Below are 15,776 nucleotides of genomic sequence, written 5' to 3' on the forward strand. Positions count from 1 at the left end.
TTGGCTGGGTGGCCTGATGTAGTAGGTTCCTTGTAAGACCTAGTAGTACAGTTTCTTTGTTTACCTGTGCCTGGTCCTCCAAGACTGTCCCTTGTGTGGGTTTTGTGTGCCCTCCTGTTATAGGTCAGCCTTGATTGCTACTGGCAGATCATTGGGAGGGACTGACCCTCAGGCTGACTGGCTATGGGGTTTGACCACATCCACAGTTTATGTACTGCTGTGAGGAAGGCTTATACCACAGAGCGGGATTTGGCCCAGCAGGCTCTGGTGCCTATTGAGGTCACCTTTGGGTCTGCTGCTTGTGGGCCTAATTTGGCAGTGCTCTGCTGTGCTCTCAAGCCAACTTCCAGGTATGTTGGTACTGGGGCTTCTCGGGAGAGTCTCCATTTCAGGCCTGTTCAGCCACTGCCTGTGACTGGCTAGGGAATACCTGGTAGGAATTACAAAGCAACTTGCTGTTGGTCACTGCCTGTGCTAAACCTGGAGGCCATGGGAGATGCCATACTGAGAACCAAGGTGGCTGCCACCAGTAGTAGGCCCGGGGTAGCACTTCAAAAAGCCAGGATACCCCAAGGCCTGATGCCACCTGCCAGCTCCCTTAAGGCTTAGCCACTGATAGATTCTCATGCAGTATATGAGTTGGTTGAGGTGAGGTCTTAGGTAGTTACCAGGGTGTGATGGGCGGTGTTCACTAGGTTAATGTAGATTCTGGTTTGGTGCTAGGTGTGAGCCTGGAGCTACTCAGCAATAAGTCTCAAGAGTACACCTCAGGCCACCCACCTGGGGCCTGAGGACCCCTGGGAGTAGTCCATGAAAGAATGCAATGCAATCATAACTGGCTGCTCATTGAGAAAGTGCCTCCTGCCTTGGGCAAGTTGGGTGGGGCAGGGTCCCAGGGAGTCACCAGGGTGGATCGAGCGGAGTTTACCAGACAAGTGCAGATTCAGATTTGGCCACGTGGAGGAAGGCTGAACACAGAAAAAGATGGCGCCCACCTGCCTGCTGTACAGGAGAAGGATTCTATACCAGGAAAATAGTGACTGTCCCTCAAGTCCTCTCTCTGAAGCCACTCAACTCTGTCTCTCCCTGTATATCTCTGATGCCTCTTGAGTCACTGTCCCTCTACTGGAGCCCAGGGTGATTGCCTGCGAGCAAATGAGTCTGTGCATGGGCCCTTTCAGAGGACGTCAGATTTCCTGAATCCTTCCATCCCATCCTGAAGGTCAGAATCCCCACTGTTTTTCACAGCCAGATGTTGTGGGGGCTTCTCTTCCCTGCAGCAGTACTCAAGGCTGGGGAGCTGGGTGTGGGGCTGGGGTCTCTCATTCCTGCAGGGGGGAACTCTGCAGGATATCCCTTCTGATTCTCAACTGCCACACACAGGTGTGGGGCCAGCCATTCCATGTCTCCACCACTCCGACCAGTCTCTATGTGGCTTCTTTATATTCTTAGTTATAAAACTTCTGTTCAGCTAGATTTCAGATGGTTCTCCGGGTTAATGGTTCTATAATTCAGTTGTAATTTTAATGTGGTCACAGGAGGAGGCTACCACAGTGTTTACCTACTCTGCCATCATAGATTACAAGCTGACATTTTAGCATTTTTATTAAGCTAGGTTTCATCTTGAAAATCCCCTGAAAATGTCTCAGGGACCCTTAAGGGGTCACTGGACCACACTTTGAGAGCTGTTGACATAAAACAATACCAAATCATGTAGATAGTGGATTCAATGCTCTTTCTGGGTCCATACATAAGTTTTTTTACTATAATCAAAGTGAGTTTTTCCTGAGCAAATGATTTCAAAGTTAATTAGATATCATCATTTATGCCAAAACACACACACCCTCACAGTGTTGTTGAACTGAGAAAATAATATGTGCGAAGCACCTTAGCCCCTTACCAGTCACTTGCTAAGAACTGTGGTATTATTATTACATAACAACAACCATAATGGTCTGTGCTATGTGCACTATTTTAACTATTTTCCTGAAGTAGGTACTAGTATTATCCCAATTTTCATGAGGAAACCAGGCCAAGAGAGGTTAAGTAACTTGCCCAAGGTCCCACAGCTGCAAGTGAGAGAGTTAGGACTACAGCCCCAATAGCCCCAGTCTGCTCCAGACCTCTGTAACCTATACCTCTCTCCCAAGAAGATTTAAAAACAAGGGGGGAGTGTAAGATTATGACTAATTTTGTCATATCTTGAAATTATCTGTATTATTGTATTGCTAATACAAAGAAAATAAATGTATATTTACATATTTTAACACAAACCTATGTTGGAGAAGTTGATGGTACTAATTCTTTATTATGTTTAATTAAAGTCTCTACAAAACTCTCCACCTGTGTCCTCATCTCCTTCTAAGTAAACCTGCTCCAGTCACTAGCACTGGAGATAAATCAAATCTGGCTTGTTCAATTGGCTTAATTATAACAGCCATAACAGAATTGTTTTCTGTTATTTTTCATTCCAAATGTACAACCTTTAATCTACATGATTATATTAAATATGATTTTGTGGAATGAACTATGAACTGGGACAATTAATGTTTTAATGGAATGTGCTTTAACTTTTAAGCAAGGCCTGGACAACATGTGACATTTTGGAGGCAAACTGATTTGTAAGCAAAGAATTTGCTATGCTAAAGAGATAGAGAAAGTCTGTAAAAAAATTTTTTTTTAATGAATTAGAGTCCACTGAGGGGGTAAGTTAGTGGCACATTAATTAGGACAAGAGGCAATCAACCACAGGGAAGGTAATAATGAGAACGCATATTTCAGAGAAATTCATTGTTCACTATTTAGCTGAACACTGGTATTTAAAATCTGGCACAGGCCAGAGGTTTATAGGATGGCTCACTGCTGAGAAGAAACCTGAATTTGCCTGGAAAGAATGCTCCCTTCTAGTCTCCACCTGCACTGTGATTATCTGCAGAGAAACCCATGTGTAGCTCATCCCAAATTGCAGTAGTAATATTTTCGATCTCCTTTCTTGTATACACATTAAAAAGAAAAATCAGTTCTCCTTTCTTTTCCCACCTGTCTACAAACAAACTGACTGGTGTGCATTTCACCTTGTCTCTTCCTCTGTCTGACTTTTGGTGGCTTGTAAGATAAGAGTTGTGTTTGAGTGAAGCCAAGGCAGGCGGGCAGAAGAGGAAAGAGCTAGAGGATGCGGGAACAGGGTGCTCTTCCCTTGACTCAGATAAGGGAACAGAGAGAGCAGGGTTTCCTTAGCACGTACCTGTGGCAACTGAGCCCGGATATCTTCAGATCCAATGAATATACTTTCCAGATGAGACCATGTCCGCTGCATATCAAACCAGATAGAGATGACAGCATCAGCTGTGGACAGCTTCTTCTGCCAGCCTGACACTTCCTCCAGGAAGAAAGCTATGTATTTGGACATCATCAGGTTCTGAAGTTGAACTTGGTTATCCTCCAGAACCTCAATGAGGTCCTCATCCGAACGCAGCAGGGGGATGTTGGTCCGCAGGTGGGGCTCATACTGGAATTCCATGCCAGCCCAGGTGGTCTGCAGCTCCTTTAAGATCTTCTCCATGCCCATCTCTTTCACAGCTTTGTCCACAATGCCCCTGACCTCGTCCTCAAAGTGGTGCAGCTGGAGCTGCAGGAGGTGTGCCAGGGTGGTGTCCTCGCCCATGGTGAAGCTCACGCCCGTGGCCTGCATCAGCTGCCTCCAGTGCCGGTCCCGGATGGCCGGATTCTGCAGCTCAGCCACTGCCCTCAGGGAGGTCAGGGTGTTCCGCACAGTGCTTTCCAGGCCTGTGAATGCATCCCAGGCCCTGACCTCCTTGGCAAGGTTCCTGATGTGCCTAGTAAACTGTTTACACTCCAAGTCCATGGCCTCCACGTTAATATTCCTCCATGCAGTGGTCTCCCAGGCACGGATAGTGGAGGTCACCATGCCAATTGTGTCCCAGAGCTCCTTCAGCAGGCAGACCTCCTTCCTGCACTGCTTCAGCTGCTTGTAGTCGGGAATGTTGACCTCAAACAAGCTGGCAGAATCAGAAATGGAGGCCATGGTGGATTCCATCTGCTCGATCTCAATGTGCCTGGCATCCAGCAATTGATGAGGGTCAGTGCTATCAAACCTACAAAACACAAGGTGTCCCTCGGTAAGAATAGAACACAAGGAAGTACCCATTTCCTAGAATCACCAAAGGAACACCAGCTCAGTTCTTTAGATGCTGAGTATTTTAGCAGACAGCAGTGATTTTCAACAAAGCCTGGGAGGAAAGACATTCAGGGTAGGTTGGAATTTGATGAGCATACTCAGTTGGAGGAAAGGCAACTGAAGAGGAACGTCAAGCTTGGATCCTTTCTTCATATCCCAGGAGTTAAAAATACGCTCATCCTCCACTTCCCAGCTCTCCCATCCCGGTGTAGAGGGGAACACCCACTTGTTCAAGCCCCCTTTATACTCTCCTTCCACTTGTTGGTTCCCACACAACTCGACACCAAAGAGCATTGTCTTGTTACCTGTAGAGGCTGTAAAGTCAAAGCTTCTGCCAGGAGCGTCTAGTGGTAGGTAGGGAAACTTTAAGTGAGAGAGCTGCCACTTACAAGTCCCAATCTGCCATTGCAGCTTTTATCCCCACCCAGAGCCCTCCTGGCCAGTCCCATCTCAGGATACGCGTGTGTCACAATGATACAACTGTGACATCATCATCCCATCTCCAGGTGGCCTTAGCCACAGACGTGCCCTGGCCCAATTCCTGCCCAGAGACACACTCACGACAGCGACTAGTGGTACATAGGTAAACTTTAAGTGAGAGAGCCGGCACTTACAAGTCCCAATCTGACATTGCTCCCTCCAGGGCAGTGGCTCTCACTCTGGCTGTGTACTAGAATCTCCTGGAACCTTTAAATAATCTCCCTGCTCGGGCTGCTCCCCAGTCCAAGTAAATCAGAATATTTGGGGGTAGGACCCAGGTGAGGGCATTTTTCAAACTCCCTGGGGGGTTGCAATGGGCCAGGTCGGTGTCCTTTGTGATGAAAGCTCACCCTGACGGCCGGCACCACTTTCAGGCAACAGTGCCTCCAAGTTCAAGAACCACTTGAAGACTGAGCACAAAGCCCCCACCAACGCGCTGCTGCAGTCACTGCTGCTTTCCTTCACTATGCGCCTCAAGGCAGGCTCGTAAGTCCCTCTGCCAGGCTCTTCTTGAGCTGTTCCTTCCCCCCTTTGGCCTGCTCCCTCCCTCATCCTGGGGTGGCCTCTGGTTCTGCACTTGGACTTCTGTAAGCACTATGTCTAGCTTTACAATTTTAGTTCATGTTTCCTCATCGTCGTCACGTCTCTGATGCTCACGGCACACTCCCACTGTTCCTGATCTTCACCAGTGTTAACCTACTTTACCCCTCCAGAATTGCATTCCTGGTATAGCGTCTCCTCCAACTTAAGAACTCTACCTGCAAAGGAACCCACATGGGCAGATAACATCTCTTTGGTCAGGAGCACCCAGAACCCATGTGTTCAAGAAGCCTCATTTTCCTCCCCTAACCTCCTTTACCATTTCTCCCCATCACCGATCTCAGGTTTTCTCGTTTCTGTGAGCTTAGAGGGCTAGATATTGGGGATACCCTGACTTAAGGATGAATACTATGGTCCTCTAAAATCAGATCAGAGCATCACGGGGTGTATCATCAAGGGGAAAGTTAAGAAGAAATGAGTGACTAGACAATTGGCCATTTCCTCCATTCGTGTATGTGTGTGTGTGTGTGTGTGTGTGTGTGTGTGTGTGTGTCCGCACATGTTGATTGGTGGGGTATGAAGGGGAAGGGAAAAAGGTAGAGAATTACATACAAATTCTTTTTCTTGAACTGCCTCTTCTCTTGGTTGTCTTTGGAAATATTTGAGTTGACGGATGGAAAGTAATCCTAATTAAAGCCATTTACCTGAACTGCTCACTACTTAAGCCTAATTACCATGCTACACAATAACGGTTATGCATACCATTAAATTAGTGTCAGATTAACTTTGATGCTTGCTATGTTTGATTCCTGCTTGTTCAATCTAAATAGGTTTTGGCCCATGTGCTGTGATTGTGAATTTACATCTTATGAGAGTGAGACTGAACATCATTGAACCTCACTGTTCTCCAGCTCCCAAGTGTTTCAGAACAAAACACAAGGTTGGCCTTCTCAGAGTTGAAGAGGGCCCTCTATTTATATAGGCAAGGAACTTTCTCCTGATAAGAGCAGTAGAAAAAGACCTGGAAGGAAAGAAAGGTAATGTCCTCATGTCAAGTGGTCCAGCAGGAAAGATTGCCACACGAGTGGTCCTTCTGCTTGTTCTTCATTTCCAAAGACTAATTGTTGGTGTATGTAGATTCTATTTTTCATCTTGACTAGAGTGAACTTGAAAAATGAACTTTGCCTCTTTTCAAGCTTGTATCTTTCCAATGCAAGCTCTATCAGACAAATTCTAAAATCCCACATTGTATTTATTAATGGAATATAACTGAGGAATAACTTATTAGGTAAGATATGAGCTATTAGAGTGTTTAGGGGTGTACACAGAAAACAAATGATCTTTCTAACCATTTCCTCAGCACATATGAACATCCTTAAATCAACATTGGTTCCTCAAATATTTGTAAGAGGTGACCGTTTGTCAAGCGTATTCCAAACTTCATCTACTCTGAAGCATAATTTTTATTTACCGTTTAAATTTGTGGACAGTCATTTCCTGTAGCTGAGCACACATAAAAGTTAATTTGGCCTAAGTAGTGAAAGGAACCTCTGGACATGAGGGCAGGTAACCTTCTTCCCATTTTAAAACTCCAGTGCAAATTGTCACGATATTCATAGACCTGATTAATGTGCCTAATAAACTTGAAACCGTTCTCCAAACCCTGAGGGAGCAATACAGCATAAGAACAGGAAAGTAATAGGAGAGAAAAGGGTGTAGTAAGTCTTTGAAATGGAAATAATAATGCATAAGTATTTTAATCTAAAAGAGAAATGCCTGGAAAGTCAGATGAATAAAACTAGAATGAAGAGAAATGGAAATACGGTGTTCATGTGTGTGATCTTAGAAAAGGGATTGATTCCGACCTGACCTAGACATGAGCAAAGAGAGAGAAAAAGAGAGAGAGAGAATGGAAAAGTGACTTAAATTAATTCTCAGGACGCTCGCAGTTGGTAAATATTAACCTCAGTACCACACCGGTATATACAATGAACGATGGCACACCTCTGTTTGATACCCCACAGGTATCATAAAACACAACGTGTCTGATCTGAATTTGTGATCTTTCAGTTCTTCCCATTCTGTGGCCCCCATGTCAGTGAGCAGTGAAAACAATACCTTCCACTTAGCTGTCTGAAATGGAAGGTAGAAAATTATGCTAGAATCTCCTCCCTGCTTACCTGCCATACTTAATCAATCCTGCTGATTCTCCCTCCCAAATCCATTCTCCTGTCTCCATTCTCACTGCCACTGCTTCAGTTCAGGACTATGGCTTCGCACCTGGGTAGTTGCAATCACTGTCCCATGGAACACCTGGCTTTGAGTCTGATTCACCCTATCCTGCTCCTCACAGGCATGAGAGTGTGGTATTTACATTACATTGTTCTCAGCTTAGGCTCCTCAATGGGTGGTCACAGTCCAAACCTGGGCACATGGACCTCTCCATTCTCATCTCCCACTTCCTGCATTCCAGCCATACACATATGCGGTTCCCCAGCTACTTCTTGCATTTTCATCCTCTGTGCCACTGTATGTTCTGCTTCCTCGGCCCAGAAGATCCTCACTTCCCACGCCTCTTTTCTGCAAGTGGTTAATTCTCATTTGCCTATTGGCTCAAGCACCATCTTCATGGGAGACTTTTGTTCTCAGTGGGGATTAGAGTTGGCACCCAATGAACATGTCTAATTACTGATTTTGGAAGTTGTCCTTGAGGCTGTGAGTCCTCGAGGTCAGGGAATGTGTATCATCTTAAAATTCTAGCACTTACATCATTTTTTGCAAACTCTACTGTTGAGACCAGAACCTATGAAAAGTCTTGAATCATGTGAATGAGTCAGATTAACGGGAAGAACAGGGTCAAGCAGAACCAATGATAAGTCTTAGGATATTGATATGGCCCTAGGAGAGTTAATGATAATATAGCCAGCTCTTTTCTCCAGCTATAAAGAGACAACAGACACTATGCAAGCAAGACAGAGCCCTGCTTTCCTCATGTCTGTTGCATCGAGCTATTTGGAAAGCCTTGCTTTTTCTAGCTGTCATGCAGGAAAGCACCCAATGAGAGGGTGTCTCCAACACGGCTCTTCCCACTGTTCATAGAACCTAGTTGTCCGTCAGCTGAAAACACGAGCTCTGCAACGAGCTGGAGCTCATAGGAATCAAAAACTTTGGCTAAGAAACCCGTGGATCACCGTGGTTTTGATGTGGATAAGAAGACTGTATATCATGGCATCATTCCTTAAGGTCCAGAAGAACTTGTTCAAGGCCAGGAAGACTAAAGAAAAGAACGCAGCTAGAAGTATGGAGCATTCCTTTCACTCAAAGGGGAGAGAGAGTTTGAATTTTAAAAGTTGTGCAAAGTCCTTGAATCTCAGCATGATGATTTAGTCAATTACTGTGAAGTGAGAGAGCTCAGCTAAGAATATGCTGATACAGTTTAAAGTTAAGAAATAAAGGAGGAAGTAAAACTTGCCTTGGACGTGAAGAAAGAACCTCAACCTAAGCAACCTGACTTCACCCAGCATCTGTCAGACTGCAACGGCCTAATGAGACACTCACTTTCTTTTTCCTCCTCAGAGACAAAATCAATGTGAGCTTAACCTGTAATCTAATCAGGAACAGAAACTTGCATTCACAGAGAAATGTACCAGGGTCTGCACTTTAAAACTCGTAAATGATCTCAAAGTGAAGGAACCAGAATTAAACTCATTTGCCACACACAGTATCTAAAAATTTTAAACACACATTCACACACACCCAACTAAGAAACAAAATAAAACATAAGCTGATACCCTCTAAGATTCCCTTTAGCAATAAATCTACAATGCTCCTCTAGTCCTGACGGTTTTCTTGACAAGAAGAGGAATACATCAAAATTGCAGTAACGTTTGGTTTTCCACACTGCGTGCAGTTCTTTTCAAAGTATTCTTTTGCAAAGATTCATCTGCATGTAAAATTAACAGATGTGAATTTGGAAACCCAGCAAAGAGTAGCAATATCCTCATAGCCAGCAGATCCAAGTGCGAAGAAAGAAAAAAACAATGCAGCTATCAAACGAAAAAAACACTGCCAGCTGATCAATACACACACACACAGACACACACACACACACACACACACACACACACACACACGATGTAACTACAAAAGAGGGAGGGACACCAGATTTCCAACAGATACATAAAAACACACCAGCAAATAAGTGTTGTTTCCTTTCAAGCAGTCTCAGAAGTCTGTTTGGGAAGCTATTTCACCAAACACCTTTGGAATTCCTCTTTTGAAATTTTCTGAAGAGACAGTTGCTGCAAAGATATTATTAGGCTGGTGCAAAAGTAATTGCGGTTTAAAAGGTTAACAACAACTGCAAAAACTGTAGTTACTTTTGCGCCAACCTAATATTAGTGTCATTATTTGTATGGCTGCTGCAGTCAGTGTGATTATTGTTAACACAAAGCAGTACCACCCCGCTTGGTCACCCACCTCCCTCACCAGCTTTGGCTCTGCGTGATCTGTGCTGAATATCAGAACGTCAAGTGCATGCCAAAGGAGAAGTCAAAAGAATGGGCCTCAGACTCTAAAAGGAAAGTCCCAAAAGGAGCTCCACAAATGTTCTGAGCACTAAATGTTTCTTCGGAACAAGGGCATATCTCTGAAGGCAATTATTCTAAAGGGATACGGTCTCATATGGAGTCATACGCCCTGGCATGATTGCTTAAAAAGAAACCAGTTACATCACCTAGAGCAGCAGTCTCAAAATTGGCTGCACAGTGGAACCACTTGAGGAGCTTAGGGTTACAAACTACTGCTGCTCAGGAGTCACCCCCAGAGAGTTTCATTTAGTTGGTCCTTAGGACAGACTGCACAGTGGAAGCTTTAAGTGCTCCCCCAGGTGATTCTAATTTTCAGCCAACATGGTCGCACACTGCTTTAGAGTCCTATGTTGTGTATATATCTTAAGCATGGTTTACACAGCTGTCCTTCTGACTCTAAATATACTCATCCTATTCTCTGTAGCCCCAAGGATAATGTTTGGGAGATAGTAGCTGCTTAATAAATGTTTGTATAATACATGAATGATAAGAGTAGGTAGGTCCTTACTGTGTGCCAAGCTGAGCGACCAAGGGTCCCAATTTGCCTGAAACAGAGGGGCTTCCCCGGATGTGTGACTTTCAGTGCTGAAATCATGAGTCCCAGGAAAACCAAGATGGTTGGTTACTCTATGCTAAACACTTGCAAAAAGTATTTCTTTCATCCTATCAGCAACCTTATGAGGTGAATATTATTATTAACCCCATTTAACAGATGAGTAAACTGAAGCACAGAGATATTGAGTAGCTTCCCTGACGTACGCAGTAAGTTGTAGACTGAGACTAGATACTAAGCAGCCTGAATCCAGCATCCTCGTACTTAATCATTATGCTGTATTTCCTTCCAATAGAGTTGTAGGGTTTTTTTTTCTTTTTTTTTATTTTTTATTTTATTTTTTATTAGTTTCAGGTGTACAAGACAAGGCAATACTTAGACGCCCACCATCTACATCCCTCATACTGTGAACCCCCCTCCCCCACCCACCATCCCTCCGACCTCACACCCAGCCATCACATCACACACATAAAATTATAGTTGGCATTCATTAATGTTTAGCCTCTGGTGCACAACGCCACGATCAGGCATCCACACCATCCCTGAGGTGGTCTCCCAAATAGGACGCATGCCCATCGGATACCCAATGTAGGGTTTTGTTTTTATTTTTTGGATTTGTTTGTTGGGTTAACCTGTATCTTTCAATACTATATTTCTATGAGTAAGTAACCCTTGAAAATGAAAAAGTTCTTCCCTCTTTACATAGGGCATATTCAAGTTTAAAGACTTCCAAGCTTGTCTACGTATATAAAGAGGAGAGCCAGCAAGAAGCTCAGCTAGAGAAACTGAAAGCAAATCCTGGAACTGGAGTGAGAGGAGAGTAACCATTTCACCCTGCATTTCAGCAGACACAGGACCATTCAGAACCAGCGTGTTCTCCTGGTTGGAGACCCTGGTGCTGGGCAGTGGACTAGGAGCAGACCCCAGGCAGACATCTCCACCAAGGGAGGAAGCCCGTGAGAAAGGAACCCATGTGTGTGCATGTGGGAATATGTGAATGGGGTTGCCCACCCTGTACCTGGTTTGTTTATGTCAAGACCCTTAATCACAAGTAGGGAGGTGTACGAGCATTACAAAGTAGAGAAAGCACACCCTGAAGGAAACCCTTCACTTCAATCCTTCCTTTAGGCCATCAAAATGACTTCCAACATTGTTTAAAATTCTATCAGCTTTTTTTTTTTTAAACCGAAAGGAGTCTGTGAGAACTTAGAATACTAACAGTTCAGTAAACACCTAGTAATATTAGGTCCAACCACTATGGAAAACAATACGGAGTTTCTTCAAAGAAATTAAAAATGGATCTACCATACAACCCAGCAATTCCACTTTTTGGGTACAAAAACAGGATTTCAATGAGATATATGCACTCCCATGTTTATCACAGCATTATTCACAATACTCGTAGTCAAGATGTGAAAACAACCCAAATGCCCATCGATGGATGAATGGATAAAAAGATGTGGTACATATATACAGTAGAATATTATTCAACCACGAGAAAGGGGGATATCCTTCCATTTGCAACAACATGGATAGACCTTTAGCATATTAAACTAAGTGAGATAAGTCAGAGAAATACAAGCAGTGTATTATATCACTTATATGTGGAATCTAAAAAAGTTAAACGTATAAAAAACAAAGAATAAAATGGTGGTTACCAAGGGGGTGGGGATACGAGTGATGGTATTTGAGGGTGCAGACTTATAACGAGTACTAAATAAGCCATAGAGACTAATGCACAGTATAAGGACTATAGATAATAATATATTGTAATTATGTAATGTGATAAATATCACTACATCGGTAATCATATTGTAACATATAAATGTATTAAAGTAACATACACATCTTAAACTTACCCAATGTTACTTGTCAAATTTATTTTTTTAAAAAACCCTCTAGTAATTTTATCATATTAAATCCCTTCATAGGCCTGGAGACACAGAAAGTTCTAGACTTTTTTTTTAAGGCAAAGTATTTGTACAACCTTTGGTCCTCTCACATGGACCATGGTAGGACTCTGCCCACATCAGCACCGTGTTCTTACCAACGGACCTAAATGGGGGAGAAGACTATTAGCTAGCCACCATCTGCTAAAAGAATACACAAATTCAATGGAAAGATCATCAGTGACTGAAAGACTGCCATGTTTAAAGGAAAGGAGGCAGCAGTGGCAACTTGGGTCCATACCTGAAGGGAGCTTCTTTGTGGAATCTCTCCCAGAACTGCTGCTGTTCAAGCTCAAAGGCTGCACACCTCTGGCGGAGAAGAGCCACTTCGTTCGCCTGCAGGGGGGCCACATGCTGCCTCACAGTGATGGCCAACTTTTTTATGTTGTTCCATTTCTCAGGCAGCTCCTGCAAAGGAGACGTCAGTGTGGTCAGACACACAATGTGCTCCCCGCCCCCACAGTCCTGAAGTCGGACTGTACCCAGGTGTCTCCATCTCTGTGACAAAGCCATGTGACGATGCCCCGGTATCACTGGGCTGTTCTCAATCCTCCTTCCTTGACTTAGCTCCCTGGTTGCCCGCTCCCCTCATTATTACCTACTTCAGAGTCAACACCATTCTTCTTGACCTAACCTCTAACCTCGTAATCTGTGCCCTGATCCATATTTTCAAAAGTGCTTGGTTATTTTATTAGGTTGGTGCAAAAGCAATTGCAGTTTTTGTAATTATTAACCTTTGAAACCACAATTACTTTTGCACCAACTTAATATGTCCCACATTTCCTCTTAGAGCACCTTAACATTTCTCAGACCTGACTTTTTTCTCTGAATGCAAAAGTTGGTTCGTCCCTAATTCTGGAGAAAAATCCAAAACACTTCATCCACATCAATTCTCCCAGGTATCTCCAGTATTATGTTGTTTCATATTTACTGAGTTTCAAGCATGCGCTAGACATTACAGACACACTACACATACAGTCCCAAAACACGGACCTTGGGTCGTTGCCAAATCCTGTTTTTCATTACTTCAAGCCAGCTCACCTCACTCTGAAATACTGAAACTGTCCCTGTATTTCTTTTATTAAGAAAACATAAACTTTGCACTGACCTCTAACTGCTTAAACACTGTTTCTGGCAATTCTTGTTCATAGGCCTTCAGCAATTCAATAGTTTGCTTTAAGGGCTCAAACATCTCGTCGGTGCTGCTCTGCCGTTCCTTAAGAGCCATGAGCTGTCCCATTACCTCAACCAATCCTTTGAAATCTCCTTTTTCGACTTTCTTGAGCAGGCTGCTCTCACTATTTTTTATAAACACTCCAAGGTCAGCCAAGCTAAGCAAAACAAACAAAGAGAACATCAGGAGCCATTTTCCTTCCACTGCTCGAAAGGGAGATTCCTTTATTTCTCCAATAATAATGGCTATTATTATGGAAAACTTTCCACGGGCCCAGCACGCTGCAGTGACTATCCCATAAGAATACAGGCCTCTTCAGAAGTCTCCAAGTCATAAAAGACAAAGACTGAGACCTCCATGCTACAGGGAACTCAGGAGACATGACACGTCAGTGGGACAACTGGTGACATGCATAAAGCCTGCATATTAGTTACCAGTTCTACATCAATATTGACTTCCTGGTTTGCAGTACTATGGTTACACAAGATGTTATTATTTGGTAAAGCTGAATGAAGGCAAGAGAGACCTCTTTGTACTATTTTTGGTAAGTCTGAAATCATTTCAAAGTGAAAAGTTAAAAAAATGGAAAAAAAATACTGTGACCTCTAAAATCATACACATTTGGGTTAGATTTTGACACTTGGGAGATGGGTAACCATGGCCAAGTCATTTAGCATCACTGAACCTCAGTTTCCTCACCTATAAGATTGGAAAGATCATTTTTGTGTCACTGGATATTATAAGAATTAAATGTGATTTATTCTTTCATTCAGAAATGTTTATTGAACATCTATCTATTCTGAGCCCCTAGCATGCTTCCAGGTTCTGAAAGTAGAATCATACATAAGATAAACAAAGGCTTCGCCCTAACGAAGTTTACATTCTAGTGGGAAAAGTAAATAGGAAACATTGATAAAATCAATTGTATACTTTCACATAGAGATGAGTGCTATGAGATAAAGAGACAGAGACTAAGAAGGGGACTATTTCATATGGAGCACTCAGTCAGGCCTTTTTCCAGAGGGAATATTTGAGCAGAAATGTAAATGATGTGAGGGAGTGAGCCACAGAAAGAAATGGGAGAAGAGCTTTCCAAGCAGAAGGAGAAGCGTGAGTAAAGGCAGTGAGACTGGATTAAGTTTGATTTGTTTGAGTAAAAAGGAAAAAGTCAGCATGGTGGAAGCATAAGTGGAAAGGAGGAAGCATGGAGGGAGAAGAGGTCAGAGAATTGACTGGAGCCAGATACTGTAGGGCCTTACTGACCATGGTAAGTCCAGGTTTTACTCTAAGCACAAGGATTCTGAGTAGGAGAATGACATGACTTGATTTCTATTTTCCAAATGATCAGTAACTGGCAGAGAACAGGTTTTAGCTGGAGGTGGTTGTGATGGTGGTGGTGGCCTTGGCGATAGGAAATCAAGAATAGAGGCCATTTAGGGACTATGGTTGGTATCCAGGTGTAGAGAGAAGATGTTGTCTTTGACCTGGATGGGGGATGTCAAAAGTAGTCAGATTCAAGATAATTCTGCATGTATTGCCAGTGGGGCTCACTGATGTATTGGGGGGAGAGATGTGAGGGAACGAGAGAAATCAACAGTGACTCCTGGCAATGGGGCAAATAATGATGCCATTTAAAGGTATGGGAAAGAATTGGGGAAGACCAGCTTTTCTTGGAGGGAGAGGAATAAGTTTAAACATGTTAGGCGTAAGGGGCGTCACAGACACCAGGCACCTAAGTGAGACACTTAGAGGCAGTTGAATGTAAGTGTAGAGTTCCTGACAGACAGGGGTGAAAATATAAATTTGGTACTTACCAGCAAAGAGATGGATTTAAGTTGTTGGCTTAGACGTCACCCAGAATAGAATGTAGATAGAGAAGACAGTTCAGGATTGAGGTATCAAGAATTATAGTATTTTGAAGTCTAGAAGAAGAGATGTGCCCAGCCAAGGAGACCAAGAAGGCATAGCCAGTAAAACAGAAGGAAAACAATAAAAGTAAGGTATCCTGAAAGCCAGAGAAAGAAACTGTTTGGGAAAGGAGTGATCAGTTGTGTCAAATCCTGCTGAGAAGTACAAGTAAGATGAAAGCTGATCATTGCCACAGGAATTGGACATATGAAAATCAATGGTGACTGCAGAGTAAGTTGGAGACTCATGGACTTCTGTTTCTAGCTGTCTGAGGTACATGGTAATATGAATAACCCTTCTGCTAAAACAACTAAAATGCTTAAGCAAATATTTCAAAATCACTTCAAAATGCATCACTAAGGTAACATGAAATTAAGGAATCTCC

The 15,776-nt window shown here is 43.3% G+C and overlaps 1 protein-coding gene across 3 annotated transcripts in view; it reads right to left on the minus strand.

Moving 5' to 3' along the window:
* DNAH9 (dynein axonemal heavy chain 9) overlaps window positions 1-15,776 on the minus strand; it is a 319,243-nt gene that overhangs the window by 237,752 nt on the left and 65,715 nt on the right. For 2 of the 3 annotated variants that reach the window (XM_081027598.1, XM_081027597.1), the window contains exon 1: window positions 3,245-3,805. In XM_081027598.1, the coding sequence (XP_080883724.1) occupies window positions 3,245-3,691 (447 nt within the window). In that variant the 5' untranslated portion in view covers window positions 3,692-3,805. Of the gene's footprint in view, window positions 1-3,244; window positions 4,116-12,550; window positions 12,718-13,417; window positions 13,641-15,776 lie in introns of those variants that run through there. The other variant, XM_081027600.1, reaches the window with a different exon arrangement.

The sequence above is a fragment of the Rhinolophus hipposideros genome (genome assembly GCF_964194185.1).
Source record: "Rhinolophus hipposideros genome assembly, chromosome: 20".
NCBI lineage: Eukaryota > Metazoa > Chordata > Mammalia > Chiroptera > Rhinolophidae > Rhinolophus > Rhinolophus hipposideros.